This window comes from Akebia trifoliata, chromosome 3 (genome assembly GCF_017979445.1).
Source record: "Akebia trifoliata isolate Shusen 1 chromosome 3, ASM1797944v1, whole genome shotgun sequence".
NCBI lineage: Eukaryota > Viridiplantae > Streptophyta > Magnoliopsida > Ranunculales > Lardizabalaceae > Akebia > Akebia trifoliata.
This window is the reverse complement of record NC_141377.1, coordinates 3,478,054-3,490,166: the sequence shown is the minus strand read 5'-3', so window position 1 is coordinate 3,490,166 and position 12,113 is coordinate 3,478,054. Positions and strand designations below refer to the sequence as shown.

Genomic DNA, 12,113 nt, shown 5'->3' with positions numbered 1-12,113 from the left:
TGGGAAATTAAATTTTTAACGTGTATTCATTACACAAAATGACCAAAATACCCTCTTATTTGGGTTGAAAGGAAAAAAAGTTATTTCTAGGTAACATTTTTTATTAATTTGGACATTACCTTCCATGTGTTTAGTGGATGTCAAGATTGGGTGGGTCAATTTGCACCCACTTTCTTGCAATACTCACCTTAACTTTAAAATAAGAGTCGTGCTGTGGTGACACAGGATTTACTGTGATTCTCACAAGTTTGACGTGGAAATGTGTACATAACCATAGATGTTTCTTTACTTGTATCGCGAGAAAACACATCTATGATTATATGCACATCTCACGTCAGAATTGTGAGAATCGTAGTAAATACCCTGTGTCATCTCAGCATTTTCCTTAAAATAATTACCTGCACTTCTATTAAATGTACTCTAACCTAAATTGTTTATTTCACCAACCTAAAAGTAGTGAATCATTTGTCGTCTTCTTTGTCTTCCTCTTCTCTTATTCATTTCTTCTTCTTATTCTTTTTATCTGCTTTTAAAAAGACTTCAACGAGGGTTTTATGTTTTGATGTTGCTTATTTTTCTTACCCTAACACTGTCACATTAAATTGAAGTTGTTCACATGAGGAAGTTTTGTTCGGTAGGTACCGACAAAATGTGTTTTGTAAGATTCGATAGATACTATTGAATCATTTTAGTAATGTTCTGTAGGAATTTTTTTTTTTATATAGGTACCTATTGAATCTATTTGATGCTATTCAATAAATACTTACCAAATGAGCTACAACTAGTTCGATTTGAGCCTAACGAACATAATTGTTAAAAAATCTTCAATAACTTCGATTTAAAATCATCGTTTTAAGGTAACTTGGGGTGGGGAGGGGAGGGGAGGGGGGGGGAATATAAAATCTTATTTCCATTGATTCAATCTCTCACAAAACTCAAAAGGAGATGAATATGAAGAAGAAGAAAAAGAGAAAATGAAAAATAGAAGAAAAAGTGGGTTTGGAGATTTTAGTTCTATAAGTGTTGGTGAGTGCAATAAGCCAAAAGAAAAGGGTAAAATGATAATTTAATTTTTTATCTATTACCTATGGGACTTTTTTGTTTGACTAAAATATCCTTATTCAATTTATCTATTTGCAAGTAGGGCATCAATGATGTAAACAAGATTGGGTTTAAGACATGAATGCAACGCCCCCTCCCCCCTCAAAAAAGAAAAAAAAAATACACTAAAACCTTAACCTATAAACACAGTCAGATTAGAGTTCTTTAACCCCAAGGGGTTGGCCTAGTAGTAAATGGCAAGCCACTCCTCAAGAAGGGTAGGTCAAGTGTTCAAAACCTCACGAAACAATGAATTCCTTGGGGCCACCATCCAAAGTCCGATTAACCCTCGGCTCAACTGATTGCACGTAAGACCATCCGAGGGGCGATGCATGCAACTGTGGGATTAGTCTCGCCTGAAGGGTGGAGATACCCACGAGAACAAAAAAAAGTTTTACAAGTTCTTCAAAAATAATTTATTGTAAAGGTTGAAGAGGACCTTTGGGTCATTTTCCATTAATGCTATGGGGGTGTACATATCACAAATGTTCACCACAACCTGAAGGTGTGCATCTAAACCACCCTAAGCATTCTCAAGGGCACATACCATGTTGTTCTTGAGGTATGATGGTTGAAGGAGAGGATCTTGGGGTTGAAGAACAGTAAAATTTACCCACGAAGAGATGGGGCTTTGGAAAAAATATTGAAGGATTTTCAAGACGAGGGCAATTCAGTAATTTTATGTTGGTCCATAATGGAAGAGAGAATCCCAAGTGAGGTGCGCCATCGATTTGAAATCTGTGAGCATCTCTAATTTTCACCAAAACCTTGAGGGTACGTCATATTTACCCTAACATGAAGGATCAGTAGAAAAAATATAGCTCTTCTATTTCCACACCAACTTTTGCTAATGCCACCCCAAGACGTGTACTAATTCTTTGGTTATTTACATATGAATTGGGATGGCATTAGCAAAAGTTGGTGTGGCAATAGAATCTCTAAAAAATTATTGCACAATTAAACTCAACCATTCCTTTTAACAAAAGATCCATTAACCAATAAGCATTTCTCCCAATTCCTCGCTACAAAGAGAAAACAAGATCTTTCAAGTCATTAACAAAGTTGATTTTGCAACATTTTACTTCAAGTCGATTGTTAAAACTGGACGAAAATGCGAGCAAAAAAGGAAGAAAAAAAAAATTAAATAAAAAACTTAGTTACCTGTGATTTGTTGTTCAACCAACTCAGAACCCACATAGGTAACACACATTCACAGTTTTTTCCAACTGTAACCTGCTTAGGGAAGACCACACATTTGAATTAAAGACCATGACCGTGTTCAATTCGCCAACAAATGATTCTTGACTCACAAAAATGGATGAAAAAAAATTAAGGGTAACAAACCACTGATAAATAAAAGATGGGAACGAGAAACAAGGCAAGCTACAGAAGGAAAGCTTTTGCTTAGCGAATGAAGGATTTTAGAAGGAACAATACTTCCCTATTAAGCTCCTTGAATCAGTTTGAGTTCTCGAGGCTCCTTGAATCATCAGTAGTTTGAGTTCTAGAACATCCGAGCCAATCTAATCTAATATTATATTTAAATAAGTCTGAGTTCGTACTCGCCAGCCATTGTTATGTATCTCACCCATGGGAGAGCCTGGTACCCACTCTTCTCAATGATCTTCAGGTAACGGACCTACAAAACCCCGTTGTTCATATATGCAGATTAGCTCAAGGTGTTCATAGTTGTCCAAAATTGGAAATATTCTGAAGAGTTCCATCCATCAAAGAAGGGAACTAAACATCGCTGAGGAAATTTTTCACAAAAAGTCAACAAAATGAATTCTAGAATAACTTAGGTACAAGCATGGTTTCAAAACTCGGTCTGATGTCTCGTCTCATCTCGTTAGTAGACGAGGCCGAGGCCAAGTTGTCACGGACGAGTCAACTCATTTTGGGGCGAGACGAACTGTTTAACTCAGTTTAGAATAATTTATTCATATATATTTATATGAAAATAATTACAAGTATTTGTTAAAAATAATTTAGATTATTAAAATTTTAGTTATAAAAACATGTTTTATTTATATAATAAATATTTAAACTCTAAAAAGATAAGTATTTTAATCAAAATATACAAAATCCCGGTTGACTCAGATGAGTTTTACTGACTCGGACGAGATTTTCAAAATCTAGTCTGAGCGCACAGTTGAGACGTTGTGTCTATCTGTCTCATTCATGGACGATACCTTAAAACCGTGGGTACAAGAAGCAGTTTACTATTAAAAGTATGATTTTGTTAACATGTGCCCTTAAAGAGCAATAAATACACTTTGCATATTGGAATCTGAGGGTATTTTGGTAAAAAATAATTTTTTCAAGGTCATTTTTGGTACAAAATCTAATTTCCAAAATGTATTTATTGTACTTTAACGTGTGCCCTTAACAAGATCCTTAAAATTATCAATCTTAAAATGTCAACAAATTATATTAGCACTACCAATCATCTAAACAAGTATATCGGATACCCCATTAAAGCAGTATCTACTTAGGTTCAGAAAGTCTTACCTGTATTCCCGAGACAGTAAAATACGGTATCTCAAACTTCACACGGATGGGAGCTTTTCTCTCAGGAGTAGCTTCTTCAGAAGTTATACTGGGAAGACTAAATTCTGCCCTCAACATATATTCCTAAGTAATCAGAGTTATAAGAAAAAATGTCAGTACTTGCTGAACTGAAATCACACAAACAATATCAATCAAGTCCCTTGACAACTAATGGCCATTAAATATTAACAGCAAAACATTAACATATACCTTGCCACCAGGAAAAGATTTTATTTTCCAGAGCAATGCATCATTTTCAGGTGCATATGCAGCGGATCCCATCGAAGTCCGCACATTAGGATTGGTAGCATCGGATGGTACAGGTAACTCAATTTCAACATTTGTCGCAGTGCTGTTCGATATAAGCAAGTTGTAAGTAAAATAAACAAATTCTGAAATATTGAAAACTAAATCTCTGCAGTGAATGGTCCACGATTCTTCAACTTGTAAACTGGGGAAACTAGGGTTAGAAGTTTTGGAATGGGCTGATTTTTTGTGAGAATGATCTCCTCACCATAGAGATCATCCTTACAAAAAATCAGCCCATTCTGAAACTTCCAACCCATATATTGAAAAATGTTTGGCACAATTTAGGGCTTTACCATAATACCATTGAAATTACGAAAATACCCAAGGGAAAAATCTCAGTGCTCGACCAGCGAACACTCTGTTAAATGATGAGCAGTACTTCTTGCTCACCAGTACCATCAGGCTCCACAGACCATAACATAAGAAGTAAGAATTATAGAGAAACTATAACAAAATCTGAAGAATTTACCTACGCTCCTTGAACTGGCTCCGGGCTTTTACCATGATCTCAATTCGACTTCTTGAATGCCTTTCAACTTGAGCTTCCACCCAGATCAGAGGTTTTACCTGAAAGCACAAACACATGAGCCTCAAGGAACAACATAAGTTTAAGCACAAGGATAACAGACAGCGAGGTAAACCTGAGTACTGAGTCTGTATGTCATCAAATCAAAAGACCCATCAGGGGGTACGAAGGATATTGTCCGGTCATTTTCAAATCGGGCCAAACGCACACACCTAAACCAAATATAAGTTGTCAGGATATGAAGTTGCCATGAGAATGTTACAGTATCAACTAAGTGTAACGTAAAATTTGCACCCCCAAATGCTTCAAATAACTCCTTCAACAACTGCATCAAAGAATACAACTAGAGCAAAGAGTTGGGCTGCATACTGATGAAACTTGATATCATCCAGATCGATAGCTTTTCCTTTTGTCGATCGACCTTGAGCCTCCAATAGTACTCTATCATTGAGGCCAAGCTTACACTCAGGCATACCACTGAAACAGATAATGATGGTTAGTTTCTAATGTTTCCAGTAAATGCTCAAGTAAAGTAACGGACTTGGAAATGGTTTAAACATCATGAACAGAAGCTCAACCCATGAGATGTATGTGGCAAGACCTCTAAGTGCTTCAGAATAAAACGAATCACTACCAGTTGAATTGAACCTAGATTTATCAGGAATCAAGTTGGCAAGAAAGCATAGAAAAACCATTGAATCTATCCAGTACACTCGAGCCAAAGCTTAATAATTTTACAGCTCCTGATCCTATTGAGAAAACAAACACCTCTTCCAACTGGAGAAGACTTACTTCCATTTCTATTTATCTGTATGCACCATATACATCTGACACGTACACTTCATCCCCCGCCACCTCTTTTTACTCAATAAGAACCTCTACATGTAGATATATCTAACAAAGATTATAATGTGTTGTGGATATCATTGTTATTAAAGTACTTTGATTTGCTAATACCAACTATTGAGGTTGGCAGAATGATTTAGTGGGTGTGTTACTGCTAGCCTAAAATTACTTAACACATTTGATTTAGATAATTAAGAAATTAGAGGTTGATGAATGATGGAATGTGCTCAATTTAACGTGAAATGAACTTTGGACCACATTGAGGTACACAAGCAACAAATGAGCAAGAATCCATCTTTTGAGGATGACTCAAACATGTGTCTGTGGTGGGATGGGGGGTGGAACTTATTAGTAAGAATCCATCAACAGAAGAAGCACTGTTTAACCAACTAGCCCCTTTGTGTTCCCTTCTTCTGTAGCTTTTATTCAATTTTCAATATCTTAATACAATTTTTTGACATATTTCACATAAAGTATATTTACATATGCATCATATCGCACATCTTTAAAGCAACTATTGGACACTATGAATCCCAAGTGTTACTTCGCTCAAACTAAAGATCCCAAAGAAAATTGTAACTTAGGATTTATATACAATGTCCACAACTAATTTTTGTGATCCTCATCTGTGAGAATTAGGTAACATCGTGGTTATAAGAACAGCTCATACAATCCAGTAGGTCGGGGGGCTTGGGCCTAAACATTTGCTTTTTTTACTTTGTACCTTTTGTTCGTTTATTACGTCTGCAATGATAAAAGAGAGGATAGATATTTCTGCTCAAATTTAAGTACTTTAATAAAGGTAACTACTCTAAAGCATTAGTAAACTTTAATGGTTTTAATGGAAGTAATAGGTTCACTAGTCATTAGTAAACTTACAACCCCAAGGGGTTGGCCTCATGGCAAGCCGAGCATTGATAAGCTCCTCAGAAAGGGTAGGTCAAGTGTTCGAAACCCCACGAAGCAATAAATTCCTTGGGGCCACCCTCTAGGGTCCGGTTGACCCTTGACTCAACCAGTTGCACGTAGGACTTTCCTAGGGGGCGGTTCGTGTGACCGTGGGATTAGTCTCACTCGAAGGGTGAGAATACCCACGATAAGCAAAAAAACGAGGGAAAAAAAAGGTTCACTAGTCATTTTCCCAACTATTACAAAAACTTAAAAAGGAAAAAAATATTACATAATACAAATATTACTAAATGAAAGTGTAAAATACAAGAATAGGTGTGGGCTACTAATTTTTCTAGAGATTCATCATTTCTGATTCTGAATATGTAAAAAATAAATAGTACACGAAGAATGAAAGTGCACCTCAAATATGTTCGCATCTTCAATGCTCCAACAACATCAGACCGAATTATTTGTCCATTGCTGTTGATGAGTATATTCACACTTTCAACCACATCCAAGAATACCTGATCAAGTATGAAGAAACATATTGTAATGATATTACCTAGTAGCAAAAAACAATAATTATCGCCTACAAAAACTGAACCTACTTCATTTTTCTTGTACCGTATCCCTTCACTACGCCAAGATACTGCATTTGTTACAGCCATGGGAGGCCGCTGAGTGACTTCCATCCTATAAGCATCTGTCTTGATAAACTCGCTTAGAATCTTTGCTTCGGTATATTGGGGGTAGCCAAAGTCCATCATTTCATCGAGTAACTCGTACTGCCATAAATGGAAGGGCATCATTGTTGCATCATCAAAACTACTATCAGTATCTCGCTCCATTCTAAATACCTAACTTAAAGAACAATATTTAAAGAATTTCTTACCACAACCACAAAGTTATCTCTAAGGGATTCTTCTTCTAATTCTTCAAAATAATGCTTAAAGACCTGAAATAGTGAAAAAGCCTTTCAATTCAGTATCACAAGTCATGAAACCATCATAAGATAAAACCCATTTATAATTTCACTTAGGTTTCGTTAACTTCAATATATGTTTAGATCACAATAATGATAGCAAAAAACTAGAATTCTCTATAAAAAATTGCGGTTAGACTAGAATTTCTTTTTCTTTTTCTTTTTATAAGTATAAAAATTGTATTAATAACGAAAAGAGAATACAAAGGAGGCTGAGGAGGCCCCCATACAATAAAGAAAGCTAACAGAATAAGAGAAAAAAACTAGCACAAACGGTCCCATCTAAAGACAAAGTCCTCGAAGGAGAACCTGAAGAAATCCGTATTAAGCTTTGCCCAGATAAACAAAAACCCAAGAACTTCCATGAACACAGAATACTCATTACCCACCTTACCATGGAACGCCCTGCTATTCCTCTCTTTCAAAAAACCCAAGCAATGGCCGAAGGAAGAATGGCTCACGAGAGTCTTAATCTATAGGAGAAGCTATTATAAGCCCACCCCTCAAGCATCCTCAAGAAAGGAAAGACCCACTCCATATGAAACAAAAGAAGAAAAGACACGCAAATGCCAGGGGAGAAAGAAGAATAAAGTAATAAATGATCCATAGATTCCCCATCTCTTAAACAAAGAGGGCAGAAATTGGGAGGCATTCTTTTTGAGGGCTCAGGCTATCGGTAAGGAAAAAATGAGGTCATTCACCCATGCTCTTTACTTGAATTGGCCCTGCTTGATCCAAATTGCATTTTCAGGCCCACCAAAAACCCATTTTTAATTTTCTTCTCATACAAAAACCCATTTATAATTTCACTTCTAGGTTACTAAACCTCAATACAGGTTAAGTAGAACACAAGAATAAAAGGGGGGAAAAAAACTAGAATTTTCAAGAGATCTTACATCGACTACGCGGTGTAGAAAGAGTATAATGCTCGTGGCATTGCAGTTCTGCCTTGTTGCCGTCATCAAGTAAATATTGCTGTGTTGTATGAACATGTAGGTGACACCATTATCATACACTACTGGATCTTGAGACTCCGGATCACCCTGAGCAGATCAAATATACATGCATACATATAATGAGCTATAACTCTCATACTGCAAAGAGGGATAAATCAAAGATTCTTCTTCTTTTTTTTCATAGAGAATGTGAAGCAAATAAATTCAAAGCACGCAAGATCAAATTCATTTTTAAAAACATAAATCAATTGCAATAAAACTAAGATGAAAATCGAGAATGTGAAGCAAATAAATTCAAAGCTTGCAAGATCAGAGTTCATTAAACAAAAACATAAATCATTCGCAAGAAAACTAAGATGAAAATCAAAAGAACGAGATTCAAATGTGTAGGAAATGTGTCAAACACTAACAAAATTATAACAAAAATGAAACTTTTACCAGTAAATCACCAAATCAAATGAAGATATTCGAACTCAAATCAAAACCAAAAGCACACAAGTCAAAAATACCGCACCAAACCAAATTTCCCCCCAAACACCAAATCCCATCCAAATCTAAATCATAATTCATCGAAAGAGTGACAAAAATGGAACTTTTACCAACAAATCACCAAAGGAATGAAGTTATTCAAACTCAAATCAAAAGCACCAAATCAAAACTTCCCCCAAAACACCAAATCCCACCCAAATCTAAATAATAATTCCTCAAAATTGTAACTGAAACATCAGCTAAAGAACCAAACCTCTTTTTCGATGTGCTTGGTGAAGAATCGCTCCGCCTGTACAGCTGTGACATCGCCTCTGTAGTCACGCCAAACCAGAACACGGCCTTTGATGTCGAGAAGAAATAGAGCCGATACGGCGCCCGCCATTGATTGTGTTTCGAGAAGAAATCTGAGCTGAGATCAGATCAGAGATAGATAGAAGGATCCTGCGACATTCACTGTGAGATTTGAGCTTGGAAGATCGAATAATGGAACTTGGATGATTTTTTTCGAACCATTTTTGCGATTCGTTTTCACTTTCTCGAATTTGGGAGGAATTGAATCAAGGAGTGATTCTGAGAAAACAATAATAAATAAAAGGCGATCTAAATTCTAAAGTGGCCCTCCACCCCTTGACCATGGTCTTCTATGAAATATTATTAGAAGATGATTTAAGTGCCCTCGTCTTCAACCTCAATCCCCCCTCCCACAAAAAATAAGCTGTGTTTTGAAAAATCATAGCTTATACAATATTTATGTGTAGAGATTTTGATTTATCCAAGATAACTTGAACGATATTTCAAAAGAGTTGTAAGAATCTGACTACCCCCACGCAGCATACAAAATCGATTACTTGATGTGATAGGTTTGGGAATCATAGATCTACACTCCTCGGGAAACACAATTCCCTTAAGATACACTTTTTTATGGGGAAGTGCATTCATATATCCCAAGGAGCGTAGATCTATGATTTTTTATGGGTAATCGATTGAGTTTGTTGCGTGGGGTTATTAGATTATCACAATTATATTTCAAAAAGCTTGGTTAAGTTAGTAAAACTCAGTTAATTCAATTAGTTTTTTATATTTTTTTTATTAAAATAATTATTTTTTGATAACTTCAATGTATTATCTATATGGAAATACGGTGTTGTAATTAAGTATTTTTTAATCAATCTTATTTTAATAAAGATGCTATAGTTTTGTGTTCTTTGAGTTGAGATAAATGTCCCCTCAACCATAGTTTTGTGATTGAACAAATGTCTCATCAAATTTACATCATACGTTTTTGTCCTTCATCTTCTATCCTTCTAATTTTATCATATCTCCTATTTAATTTAATTTATTATTTTTTTCCTTTTACTTCAATAAATTTTAATAACAATTATAGGGCCTATTTTATTTCATTTATTCCTGATTCTTTCTAATTTTACTATATTCATTCTTTTACTCATGTTAACTTATTTTATTATTTTTCATCTTTTACCTCTCTCAACCCTCCTATAAAGTTATAATTTTATAGGACCCACTTTATTTTCTTTACACTTCACCCTTATATTTCTGTTTTTACCCCCTTAATCATATTTCACCCAAATCCCTCGACTAGATGTAGTATTTCACAAATCACACATATGAGATAATTAGAGATAAATCCCTGTGAGTGACCAACGAGGGCGCTTGAACTCAAGACATCTTCCTTGCTAGTTTTAGTAAGATGATAAACTTACCAATGATTAGTTTGCTCAAATGGATGACCACATTAGTAATTCAACACCACAACCCTTTGAATTTCAACGAAAATTCAGATAAAAAAATGTTTTGGACTTGATCTAAGGTTTAGAAAATAGACGATCACTAAACTTCCACACACGTCACAAATTTAAAATTCAAATTCAAATGTGAAAAAATAACAATTTTATATACATTCATTTTTTTTTTCAAAATTCATATAACTTTGTCATCTACGACCTTGAAGCATCAAACCATATTTTTGGATGCCACGAGGTACACCCAAAGAATCATAGTAAGGGTAAAATCCTTACCAACTTCGTAAGGCCAGTGGGACTCTACTTAAAACTACTGTAATCAAGTTAAAATAGTTTATCTACTTCAAGACAATCAAATCTCATTAATGAACAAGATCAGTCGTCAAATCAAGAATTGAACCCATGAAAATTTAATAAGAGAAATTTAGTTCTTCCTTAGAATATTTATAATTCCCAATCGATAGAAAGCTTGGGGTTTCCCATTCAGTTGGTACAAATGATAATTAAAGAATTGAGCTCATTAGATTTTTGAGGTAAGTGCAAAATGTACAATTTGAAGGATAAAATATATTATCTCAACACTTTTCTAGAGTACGTTTAAGTGGGTACATGATAGGAATGGCGTGGGCAAATTGTACTAGCACGCCAAAAAAAAAAAAAATACGAAGGACCTCGTACTTTTAAGGACACTTTTTTTATTTAGAAAAAAAAGAAAAAAGAAAAAAAAACTTAGGAAAATGTTTTGGGCACTCACGCCCTTTCAAGTCATTTAAAAAAATAAAAAATAAAAAAAGTTCCAACGCATTCAACATCTCCAACCTTTCCTTTGAAACGATTCCGACGACTCTAGCAACTTCACCACATTAGGTAACTCTGGCTAATCTATCGACTTTGGCAATGCCATCCATTCCAACAAGATTTTTTGTATTCAATGTTTCCTTGATACAACTAGTGTGTAAAGATAAGACCATGAAACTTGTTTAGGCCAAAATCAACGTTGTAACACATGGATAAAGAGAGAATGAATGTTTTACGTTTGATTAAAAAAATAAATATCGACACTGGGTTGTCGACGTAGTCTTATCCATATTGGATGGATCATATCAACACGGCCATAGGTGCGTAGCCATGTCGATAATACATTGTTGGTGACTTTATCTACATGGGTTTTGCTCTAAAAACAACAATGTGTTGGATGGCCCTTGGCCATGTCGATAATTCATTATTGACATACTCTAATATTTGATGAATAATTTTTAAACTTACATTTCTAAAATCCGTTTGCTCAAAATTAATGGGTTATTTTAATATTGTGTTGCAATTCTAATCATCAAGGCTATTATTACATTGCATTAGGATTGAGAAATCCCCCCCCCCCCACCTCGCGCCCCGCTTCAAACAAAAAAAAAAAGAAAAAAGAAAAAAAAAATGTTTAATTAACCATGTGGTGATTCTACATTATTGTGGGGTTGATCGTGCTTTTGGGTCCTACACCCACGTAGAAAAGAGAAAAGAGAGATCATAGGGAGAAGTTGTAGTAGAGAGAAAAGGAGAGGAGGAAGAAGAAGAGCTACTGTCCTTGCAAAATTTTAGTTTTAAGTCATAGAGCTACTATTGGCACATCAACTTTTACTAATGCCGCACCAATTTCAGTATAAATTACTAATGAATTACACTCAATTGATGTGGCGTTAGTAAAAGTA

General features: G+C 35.2%; 1 protein-coding gene across 1 annotated transcript; it reads right to left on the bottom strand.

The window, feature by feature from the left end:
- Nucleotides 1-2,226: 2,226 nt before the first annotated feature.
- LOC147405573 (AP-1 complex subunit mu-2) lies at nt 2,227-9,222 on the bottom strand. The gene is made up of 11 exons (XM_086433354.1): nt 8,904-9,222; nt 8,102-8,248; nt 7,116-7,178; nt 6,832-7,008; nt 6,644-6,747; nt 4,856-4,963; nt 4,602-4,698; nt 4,430-4,527; nt 3,862-4,003; nt 3,613-3,735; nt 2,227-2,740 (listed from the first exon to the last, which is right to left on the bottom strand). Exons 1-11 carry the CDS (start codon nt 9,030-9,032, stop codon nt 2,642-2,644), a joined length of 1,287 nt encoding a protein of 428 aa, XP_086289480.1. The 5' UTR covers nt 9,033-9,222; the 3' UTR covers nt 2,227-2,641.
- Between the last annotated feature and the right edge of the window lie 2,891 nt (nt 9,223-12,113).